This window comes from Squalius cephalus (genome assembly GCF_949319135.1).
Source record: "Squalius cephalus genome assembly, chromosome: 22".
Lineage (NCBI taxonomy): Eukaryota > Metazoa > Chordata > Actinopteri > Cypriniformes > Leuciscidae > Squalius > Squalius cephalus.
In genome coordinates this window covers 6,693,341-6,705,540 of record NC_137143.1, presented here as the reverse complement: position 1 = coordinate 6,705,540, position 12,200 = coordinate 6,693,341, and the positions used below count along the sequence as shown (strand labels likewise).

At 41.8% G+C, this 12,200-nt stretch overlaps 1 protein-coding gene across 1 annotated transcript; it reads left to right on the top strand.

The window, feature by feature from the left end:
- Positions 1-1,415: 1,415 nt before the first annotated feature.
- LOC307150148 (uncharacterized protein) lies at positions 1,416-7,638 on the top strand (the record flags this gene model as incomplete). The annotated part of the gene is made up of 9 exons (XM_079857002.1): positions 1,416-1,785; positions 2,090-2,515; positions 2,651-4,243; positions 4,387-4,590; positions 4,715-5,305; positions 5,430-5,494; positions 5,628-5,881; positions 6,097-6,342; positions 6,807-7,638. The coding sequence occupies 9 exons, from the start codon at positions 1,416-1,418 to the stop codon at positions 7,477-7,479; spliced, it is 4,422 nt and encodes a 1,473-aa protein (XP_079713128.1). The 3' UTR covers positions 7,480-7,638.
- Between the last annotated feature and the right edge of the window lie 4,562 nt (positions 7,639-12,200).

The window sequence follows — 12,200 nt, the reverse complement described above, 5'->3', positions numbered from 1 at the left end:
CCTGTAAATCGAGGTTATTCTTGGTTATGACAGCCAATCACATTCCCTGCTGCAACCAAGATTCCTACTATTCTTGGTTATGACAGCCAATCACGTTCCCTGCTGCAACCAAGATTCGTATGCTAAGGCCAATCACGGCTCGTATCGCTACCATGATTCAGCTTAGTAACTAACCAAGAATTGACCAATCAACGTCAAGAGACATGCCCTCCCTCCCTCCCCTCCCTCCCCTCCCCTCCCCTCCCTCCCCTCCCCTCCCCTCCCCTCCCCTCCCCTCCCTCCCCTCCCTCCCGAGACTAGCGGATTGCGGCTGAAGAAGAAGATAACGTTCATTGATTAACTTCTGACCAACATTTGCAAAGTAAGTCAGTCTTTTGTCAATAAAAATAAAGTGCCAAATATATACAGTTGTTTTAAATGAATAACCTGTGTCTCAGACTAGCTAATAATTCAAGTAATTAATACAAAATATTTTTTAAAAATTGATTTTATAGATTAGCCGACCAAGCAGAATAAAGTATACAACTTAACGTTAACGTTACAATTTACTACAGCTTTATCAGCTGCAACATTAAAATGATTGTTACACATTAAGGCATCACTAATTATAATCCAATAATATAGTGTACATTAAGCTTTTACTTTTAGTACTTTTAGTATATTTTGATGCTAAACTTACTTGTTTTAGCTAAGCAGGCTAACATTTTTAATGCATGACATTTACTTGTAATAGAGCAGAGTGTTTCAAAGAGGGGAAAGTAGTGGTATAATAATGGTATAATAATTTTTTTTTAAATGACCTCTTACTCTGGGATCATTTTGAGATTCTGATATGTAAGCCAACATTTTGAGACTGTTGGAAAAATATACACACACAAAGCATAATATATAATCAACATTACAAGGTGATCATGAGTAAATATAGTAATGTAATATGCACAGCTGTATTAACTGATGTGTTACCAAATGTGTCTGTTTTTCTATAGTCTTTATATCTTCTTTTTTTATTTATTTAGATGGAACCTCGCTTCAGGAGACGAGCTGATGGGAGCCTGAATCTGACTGATACATTGGAAGCGACAAAGGTGAAGGAGGCCAACAAAGGAAAGCCGTACACAAGACCCCTGTCCCCGGAGATAGTGCTGGACAAGGCCAAGAAAAGCTTAAGTCAGCACCACGGAGATCTAGCTAACAGAAAGCACCTGCTGGGTTTCTTTGAAATCCAGTTTGGTGTATTTCGCGGGCAAACATTCAGGTGGGTGGCTGAAAATGCCCTGGGGTATGCTGCTTACCTGGTGGCAGCTATGAAGAGGGACCCCACAGGAGGTAGCAAAGACTCCCAAGAACATGCCCACAACAAAGCAAGTTTCAGGGAGTATTTTGAGCTCTTTCCTTCTGGCAGAATTGCCATTGCCATGAAGGAAGAGCAATATGCTGGGAAAGCTCCCCAGCACGCTACCACCACCCAGCACGCTACCACCACCCAGCACGCTGCCTCCACCCAGCACGCTACCACCACCCAGCACGCTGCCTTCACCCAGCACGCTACCACCACCCAGCACGCTACCACCCAGCACGCTACCACCACCCAGCACGCTACCACCACCCAGCACGCTGCCTCCACCCAGCACGCTACCACCACCCAGCACGCTACCACCCAGCACGCTACCACCACCCATACTTCCACCGCCTCTCTCCGCTCCCTCTTGTTTAGGAAGTTGCCTGACCAGAAAAGCCTAACCAAGACCATAGAAAGGCTGGTTTCCCCCGTCAAAGCCACACCTTGTAAGCAAACATTTATTTGTATTACACTTTTTTTGGTTTGTTTAGTATTTATCACTTTGTAGGATTTTAGGATTTATTGTTCTGTAGTCATGTCTATCTTTTTGTCCTGTGTTTTGTTTTCACATACATTTATTCAACAATATTATTGATCTGCCTTATGGGTTGACAATGATGCAATTTTCTTCTAGAAACAAACTTTGTTGTATTATTTTCATGTTATCAATGTGAAGCTGCTTTGATACAAACTGTATTGTAAAAAGCGCTATATAAATAAAGGTGACTTGACTTGACTTTTGTTTTGTAGCTTTGACCCAGGCACGTCCTCGGCCCTCAGCCACCCTCACCCGCCCGACTGTGTCGATTGAGGCAGCCACAGGGCCCTCAGCCACCCTCACCCGCCCGACTGTGTCGATTGAGGCAGCCACAGGGCCCTCAGCCACCCTCACCCGCCCGACTGTGTACATTGAGGCAGCCACAGGGACCTCAGCCACCCTCACCCGCCCGACTGTGTCCATTGAGGCAGCCACAGGGCCCTCAGCCACCCTCACCCGCCCGACTGTGTACATTGAGGCAGCCACAGGGACCTCAGCCACCCTCACCCGCCCGACTGTGTCCATTGAGGCAGCCACAGGGACCTCAGCCACCCTCACCCGCCCGACTGTGTCCATTGAGATAGATGACAGCACACTGCTGGCAGAGGCAACTAGGTGTGAGAAGGCACATCTGGCATGTACGTATATAATTATTTAAAACATACAACAAAATATTCAAGTTTCCATTCCAGGGATAAAAAAGTAAAGGGAAGCAATGTGAATTTGCATTTGTTTTTTTATGTATTTATGTCTGTTTTTGTTTTTTTCCCCAGCACGACGAGTCTGTCTTCCAGCTGGATGGATACACACTCTGCCTGAAGTGGATCAGAGGTGGATTTCCAAGGCCCTGTTCAGGTGGACAGCACAGGGACATCCTGAGCTGATCTTTAGCAGGGTGACCAAACTTTGGTGGTATCCTCCACAGGTTCCACTGAAGACCAGTAATTGTCCTCCCTTGGAGAATTACTTTGGCCATCCCCTGCTGCTCTGGATGCCACGAAAACTGTGGCAAGTGAACCTGACCTGTCCACATCCAGACTGTCAGAAAGAACTTCTGACCTCAGCTGGCTTGCATCAAAAGATCAGGCAGGTGTTTGCCTTGGGTAAGATATACTTTGTGGCATCTGAATACCTGGCCTGCCGAAGATGTAAGAGGAAGGTCATCAGCTGGAGCCATGATATCGTCTCCCAGCTCGACATTGGCCACAGGGTGCAGTTCCCTTGCATTCTTACATCAAAACTTGCATGTGACGTCGAGGTAGTAAGTTTGATGCGTCAGCGAGGGCTGGGAAACAGCAGCAGCCAGATCCAGCGCAAGCTGCAGGAGCGTCATTCTGAGGTGTGGTTGCAAAAGACAGTCCAGTATCTGACAGATTGCAAGGGGATTGCCAGTGCTGTCACGTCGAGCCTAATCCTGCCTGTAACATTTGAACCTCCTCCTTCAATGCCTTCTGTCCCTAAGCACCGGTGGCTGATGCAGGTGTATGCCCAGGATGTCCTGCAAAGGCTGGATGAGATCAAGGCCACAATAACATCACAATATGGTCGGATCTTAAAAATGGATTCTACCAAAAAAGTGGCCAGAAAACTAGCAGGACGCAGCTATGGCACTGCTACCTGGGCAACCAATGTTGGAAATGAGCATGGACAGGTGATCATGTCCGTGCTCACAGCCAGTGAAGGTTTTGGTCTCGGGCCAATGATTGAAGGCCTCATCAGGCGGTACAGAGTGGCTGGGGTGGCTCCTCCCGAGGTACTGTATGTCGACCGAGACTGCTGTGGCAACACTCTTCTGAGGAGGATGTTTGAAGAGTGGGAGCAAATGACCATCCGGTTAGATATATGGCACTTCATGCGGAGGTTTGCTGTGGGTTGCACCACTGACTCACACCAGTTGTATGCCACATTTATGAGTCGCCTCAGCCACTGTATTTTCATGTGGGACCAGGTCGACCTGACGGCCCTGAAGAAGGCGAAACGTGCAGAGCTAGAAGCTGACTGGAAACCTTCATCCGAGGCTGATGTGCTGCGCTGTATCAGCCGTAGCGAGCTAGCCCTCCATTGCAGGAGAACGACTCGTGGGACCAAGGAGACCCTGGCGCTGATTGAGAGCCATATTCAGGCATTTGATGGAGATGCTGGTCGTGACACCATGGGGGTCCCACTTATAAACTCAGCCCGGATGAGAGAGATCTTGAAGTCCCAGCGGAAGCATGTGGCCTGCATCCAGGATCCTCTGGGTGTGCAGCTCTACATGCAGACGGGCACTTTAGTTAAGGGAGGGCACCGTCTGCCAACCTACCGCTGTGCCAGAGGTTCCACTTCGCTTGAGTCATTTCACCTGCACCTTAACAGATTCATCCCAGGTAAATAAATGACTTCACTGAATTGTTAAAATAAGATTTGATTTAATTATATATTAAAATAAGTATGAGAATTGCAAGAACAGCTATTTGTGTATCCATATGACATTTTTGTGTGGTCTTATTTTTCTTTTTTGAATTTACAGGTACGTTGGCAAGTGACACCTTCTTCCAGGCGTATCTTTTGGATGGACTTGCAAGGTGGAATGAGGACCGGGCTGTGGCAGCAACAACTGATGAGCAGCAGCCACATTCCTACAATCATCTTCTGCGTCATGCTGTCAATACTCTTGCAGAGGAGGTTATGGGCAAGAAAATCATCCCTTATGTTGGGCCAAGAAAGTACACTGGTAGATAACTATTTGTTGTTTTTGGTGACAATTTCATTCAAGTGTACACATACCATTTAACCACTGAGTTATAATATAACATCCTGGCATATTATCTAATTGTCATTGTTTTAATATTTTAAAGGTGAGCTTATCGGAGTGGAATACCTTTACCAGCAAACTGGTAAAGTTCTGCAGGACTACAAGTTGGCCATTGAAGAGTCAGAGACCACTGAGGTTGGTATAGAAGTGGATGAAGGTTATGCTGAACTTGAGGAGTTTCAGGACATCACTGTCCCCACCTTTGATACAGAACGGACACCTTCTGCCTCTTCACAAGCATCAGTGTCTGCAGCATCATCTCCAATCCCTCCATCACCATTGACATCTCCTGTCACCAGCTCCATGGCATCACTGTCTGTGGTCCCTCCATCACCATTGACATCTCCTGTCACCAGCTCCATGGCATCACTGTCTTCGGTCCCTCCATCACCATTGACATCTCCTGTCACCAGCTCCATGGCATCACTGTCTGTGGTCCCTCCATCACCATTGACATCTCCTGTCACCAGCTCCATGGCATCACTGTCTTCGGTCCCTCCATCACCATTGACATCTCCTGTCAGCAGCTCCATGGCATCACTGTCTGTGGTCCCTCCATCACCATTGACATCTCCTGTCACCAGCTCACCGCACAGTCATTCAAAGCCAGGACTCTTTCCTGGAGCACATAGCTGTGAGTTTACCAAAGTATTCATAGAGGTTTTGGTAATTGTTGTCACACTAACTCTATATGTATATATGTCGTATTGAAAGGCAAAAATACAAATTTAAACTAAATGTTTACCTTTTTCATGTAGTCCCAGTGGACCAATTATCGGCAGAAACTGGTCTTCCGACATCTGAAGAGAACACTTCACATGATGTAAGGGCCCAGTTTTGTTTTTAATGTTCATTAACTTGTGCAAACAAAATATGGGTTATGTTGGCTGTGCTTTCATATGAATATTTGTATTGATTGCTGCTATCAAAAGTTCCTAAATTATCTTTCATTTTAGGATTCTGTTGGACCTGATAATATTGAGGGGTATGGAGCAGTGCAGGACTTGGCAGAGTTTTTGGTTAGCCTCAGAGACCACCGCCTGGCCTTGACTGGAGAAGAGTGCGTCAAGATAATCACCCTATGGCAGGCATTGGGGGAGTATGACAAGAGGAAGACCATTTACTCCCCACGTCACCAAACCTCCCTAAAACAGGGACGATTCAGGGCCACTAAAAAGATTGTGGCACCAGGTGTGGAGAGCACCAAAAGGTATGTTAAATTTAGCAAACACAGGTTCTTGATTGTCTTAAAAGTTTTGAATAAAATAAACAAGACAACATAACTATGCACAGATATTAAAAATAACATCTAGACAACACAAAGCAAAACAGACAGAATAGAAAAGGGGGAAAAAAAGCAATACAAATAACAGAGTAAGGATCACTAATTGAAATTAATAATATGTATTCTGCTGTAATTTGCAGGTGTTTCGTTGGGGCTCATAGTCCTGCACAGTGGCCTGACTGCAATCGAGTGGTGGAGGCCATCTTCACAAGGCTCTGTGCCCTCTACCCAAACGTGGTGCGGTGTGATGGAGTGAGGGTGTCCCGCTTCACAATGGTGGTACGTGCTTACAAGCACATCCGAGAGTGCATCCTCACCAATGCTAAGGTGATGAGCGAGACCACCATCCAGCTCCCAGAAGTTAATGCTGCAACAGTCACACAATGGTGAGTTAATTAGCATTGTTACAGCTAAGCCTAAATTTAAAGCAGCTGAGGGCCACACAGAGGGTTCAAGTAATTGACGCGGTTGACTTAATGTAGCTATGGCTGCTTTGACGGGTCTAGAAACAAATCAACAAGAGTCTAACTTCTGCTTTCTTCTCCATTATGAAAGATAAGATTTATTGCTCACGACACGGTATTCAAAAGACTGCAAGTATCCATAATCAGTACAACGTTCCATCTCCATAAACAGCTTTCCAACACACATACAAACGAACAGCTACAGTACCAGCGGCGTTTTACAAAAGCAATGATACACGAGATGAGGGTGTGATCAATTGCTCTGTGATCTCAGCTGTGTCATGCTGTTGCATCATAGTCGTGATCAAATATAGTACTTGATGACACCATCTTTTGTATTATTGCTTAAATGGTTATTAATATTTATTTGCTTCATGTTTTCCCAGGTTCAGCAGGCGTTGCAAAACACAAGAACAGGATATTTTGAAGCAGGGTATCCAAGCCCCTGAAGCACCCATGGCAGGACCTGAGAACCTTCCTGCGGCTATGCAGAAAGGGCCGACTCTCTATTCCGGCAATTTGGCTGAACCTCACCTTTTCATTCTGCCACCAAACACTGCTGGGGAGGCAAAACTAAAGGGGAGGTCGCAACCTCAGGCCATCTTCCAGGCTCCACCATCACATCAAGGACTTCGTGTCATTGCACCAGCACCACCTGTCTCTCTCCCTTTCATTGCACCACCTGTGCAGCTTCCTACAGTGCCTGGTACCTCACAGGTGATGTTCTATAGCCTCCCATTACCTTCAGCTATGCCACCATCAGCTCAGACACAGACATCCAGTCAAGCGGTTCCTTACTCCACTCTGCAGTACAGAAAAAGAAAACAGGAGAAGGAGCAGCAGACTGGAACTGTCACAAGAAAGTATGTGAGGAAGACAGACGTCATTCTTTGCAGAAAGTGCAACAAAGAGAGAAAGCCACCATCACATCTTCAGTACTTTGGGAACTGGTACTGCGAAGAGTCTGAGACTCAAACATATGATGAATGGAGGGCTGTGCTGATGGAACGAGGTTATAGGAAAAAAAAGCCAGGAAATGACAACCCTCCATCTTCTTAAAATGGCTCTTTCAGCACGTTATTTTTATTTATTTATTTGATTAATGTTTGATTATAGAGCAATTCTCCAACAATGACAGCTGTCTCTAAAATGTAAAACGCATGTATGAGTATGATGGGGATAATGGGTGTTGTGTTTGTACCTTTATTTTTGTTTTGTTCATTTTATTTATCTTACACTTTATTTGATTACATTTGTTTACAGTTTTTAGAATACGAGAGAAAGACAGGTAGGTATATTGTATCAGGTAATTTAATTCTTATTGGAGTTAAGTGAAATGTACTTGGCCTAGGGAAAGAAACTATCCAGAGATTGGTGGCCCATTGTTTTAATGGTCCTGTTAGTAGCTGTCACAGGGCAACAGGTGGTTGCCTGGATGAGAAGTTTATTTTAGTTATTTTGTTATGTTAACTTATGCCAAAAGTTATTTATGTACCTGATTATCATTACTATCATTATTACTATTTTTATTCTTAATAATATATATTTTAAATAATAATAATAGATGAGAAGCATTTATTTTAGTTTATTTATGTTGTGCCTTAAGTTATTTATGTTATAGTTGTTTATGTTATTTATGATTATTATTACTACTGTTATTATTATTAATACTACCACTATCAATAATTGTTGTGATTATATTAAAAATATATAATAGGGATTTGGACGTTTCTGTGTTTTTTCTTCTTCCTCTTATAATTATTATTATTGTTTACCTAAATTGCTACTATCATTACTACTATTATTATTAATAATAATATATATTTTAAATAATAATAATAGATGAGAAACATTTATTTTAGTTTATTTATGTTTAGTTACGTCTTAAGTTATTTATGTACCTGATTATTATTACTACTATTATTATTAATAATACTACCACTATTAATAATTGTTGTGATTATATAAAAAATATATAATAGGGATTTGGACGTTTCTGTGTTTTTTCTTCTTCCTCTTATCATTATTATTATTGTTTACCTAAATTGCTACTATCATTACTACTATTATTAATAATAATATATATTTTAAATAATAATAATAATAATAGATGAGAAGCATTTATTTTAGTTTATTTATGTTTAGTTATGTCTTAAGTTATTTATGTACCTGATTATTATTACTACTATTATTATTAATAATACTACCACTATTAATAATTGTTGTGATTATATAAAAAATATATAATAGGGGTTTGGACGTTTATTGTTTACCTAAATTGCTACAACAACTACACTAAAATGATAAACATATTTTAATTTCTACACATGACAGAATTATCTGGACTTAAATGTGTAGATAAATAACATTAATCTCATATTAAACTCATATTAAAAGTTTGGACGAGCGGGATTCGATCCGACGATCTCCGGGTCTATTTCACGCATGTTGTGATAGCTTAGATAGACGTATGCGCGCCGTCCTCAAGGAACCGAAAAACTCCATCAGGTGACCTAATGGAGAAAAAAAAAAAAAACCTTGGGAGAACCCAGGCTCAGTCGGGGGCTAGTTCTCCTCTGGCGTTTATGAACTAGAGGTCGGATTTAACTGTAAGATTAAAAGTATTATATGAATGCCTGGCTGAAGAGATGCGTCTTTAATCTAGTTTTAAACTGGGAGAGCGAGTCTGAGCAACGAACAATATCAGGAAGACTATTCCAGAGTTTTGGAGCTAAATGTGAAAATGCTCTCCCTCCTTTGGTGGATCTGGATATCCTAGGTATGACCAAAAGCCTCGAATTTAGTGACCTTAAAGAGCGCGATGGATTATAGGGCGATAGAAGATCGGTTAAATAGACTGGAGCTAAGCCGTTTAGGGCTTTATAAGTCAGTAGTAATACCTTGTAATTAATACGGAACTTTATAGGTAACCAATGTAGTGATGATAAAATTGGTGTTATATGATCATATTTTCTTGATCTAGTTAGAACTCTAGCGGCGGCATTTTGGACTAACTGTATCTTGTTTATTGAGGTTGCTGGACAACCAGCTAATAAAGCATTACAGTAATCTAGTCTCGAGGTCATGAATGCATGAACTAACTTTTCTGCATCAGAAACTGATAGCATGTTACGTAGCTTAGCAATGTTTCTAAGGTGGAAAAAGGCTGTTCTTGTAACATATGAAATATGATTTTCAAAAGACAGGTTGCAGTCTAATATAACACCCAGGTCTTTTACTGTAGAGGATAAAGTAACAGGACATCCTACTATGTTAAAGTTGTATTGTGAGAGGTTTTGTGGGTGTTTTTTTGAACCGATGATTAGTACCTCTGTCTTGTCTGGATTTAATAAAAGAAAATTGCGCGTCATCCAATCTTTTATATCTTTAACACACTCTGTCAATTTGGATAATTTAGCGTTTTCATCTGGCCGTGATGAAATATAGATTTGAGTGTCATCAGCATAACAATGGAAACTAATTCCATGTTTCCTTATAATATTAATATATAAGTGGCAGCATATATATTGAAAATAACAGAGGGCCTAACACAGATCCCTGCGGCACTCCATAGTTTACTGGAGTTATGATCGATTTTTCTCCATTTAAATAAACAAAATGGTAGCGGTCAGATAAATACGATCTAAACCATCTTAATGCTTGTCCTTGAACACCAGTATAATTTTGTAGTCGATCTAAGAGTATTGTGTGATCTATAGTATCGAACGCAGCACTAAGATCAAGTAAAACTAATATTGAGATACAGCCTTGGTCAGAAGCTAAAAGTAAATCATTTGTGATTTTAACGAGCGCAGTTACAGTGCTATGATGCGGCCTGAATCCTGACTGAAACTTTTCATAGATGTCATTTTCATGCAAGAAAGAGCCCAGTTGGGCGGACACAACTTTAGACACAGTCCAACAATATGCTGCTTTATCAGTGGGATAACGGTTACCATACAATACCATGCGTCTTTTCAAATGCATTGCATGAGTACTGTCACAAGGACCTTGATTTACGACCAGTTTATAATGTCTGTTATGCCATCGCAGGAATGGGAGGAAACTGAACCCCCTGGGCGAGGCAAAGGAGAGCTCCCTCCGGTGAGCCTGATGAAATTGAATTCAGTAAACAATCCCTTCGGATCATTCCCATGTTCTTAAAGGGGGCGGTCACACACCAAAAGCCAAAGGACCTGCTCCAGGCAGGAGGAAGATCCCATATGGTCTAGCGGTCAGGATTCCTGGTTTTCACCCAGGCGGCCCGGGTTCGACTCCCGGTATGAGAAGTTAGGGTTGTCTTTGCTTCACTTATTGAGACAGCCAGCACGTCTGTCTGTGCTAGTAGCACTTTTAGCCAGCGGCGGAGCTTCAGCAACCTGATGGGTTGAGGTTCTGTCCCCAACCAGTGTGCCTTCAATAGCTCAGCTGGTAGAGCGGAGGACTGTAGCTGTCAAGTTGGCAATCCTTAGGTCGCTGGTTTGACTCCGGCTCAAAGGAGGTCTTTTTCACATGCATACATTTCCCTGGCCGTGCTTCTCGACGAGGCCGTGATAGCTGATGATTTGCTGATATGACGATGAAATGATAGCTCCCTCCGGTGAGCCTAATGAAAATGAATTTAGTAAAAAAATCCCTTCGGATCATTCCCATATTCTTAAAGGGCGCGGTCACACACATTATGCCATCACAGGAATGGGAGGAAACTGAACACTAAAGAAATCAAATGATGGGATTGGAACCCAGACGTGCAGAGAACAATGGATTAGTAGTCCACTGCCTGAACCACTCTGCCACATCATCACTCCCCTGAATGTAAATGGTTTTATTATAAAAGTCCTTAATACATACACACAAACAGAAGTGAAAACATTATTATATAGCTAATTTTGTTTTAAAAGCGCTATACAAATAAATGTGAATTGAATTGAATGAGGTTACTGTGAAGTTATGTATTTCAGAAATGTACATATACAAAACACACAGTAATCATAATGTATTTAATTTAGACAATGTATTAATTTAAGGCAGAAACAAAGAGCTTATTGAAGTAATGAATACGTTTGTTACAGGGGCGGTATAATGCCACTTTTTACAAGATGTAAAATAAGTCTCTGATGTCCCCAGAGTGTGTGAAGTTTTAGCTCAAAATACCCCACAGATCATTTTTTATAGCATGTTAAAATTGTCCCTTTTTGAGGGTGAGCAAAAACGTGTCGTTTTGTGTGTATCCCTTTAAATGCAAATGAGCTGCTGCTCCCCTGGGGTTTATGTCAATTTGAGGGTTAGTGATGTCATTTACCCGGGAGGAAGCCTGTGTAGTCCCTACCAGCCTTTTGTTGTACTTCCTTAAAAAACGATTTCTTTAAAAGCAAATGATCTCCCTCTGCTTTGAACTTTGAGTGTTGTAACTTTGCAGATGTTGTTTATGCTCAAACAGCAACATTACACACTAACTCAAGTTAAAAAGTGAAATCATAATCAACCACCCCTTTAACAAATGTTTAGGATATATAGAAAAATGTAGCATTGGTGCAATAGTATTTCCTAAGAGACAGGAAGTAGGATATAAGGAAAGAAATAAGTGGTCCCAATCTCTTTCAAAGATGGCAGATTCTCAATATAACTTTTTAACCTTTTCTTTGAAACAAAATGTTTAAAAGAACCACTTCACAACTATTCTCAAAAGCAAGGAATTAACCACTGAGTGGAACCAAGATTAGTGTTAATATTGAATACTGACACCCTTGTGGCCTTAAATGACCTTGACCTTTTTTTCT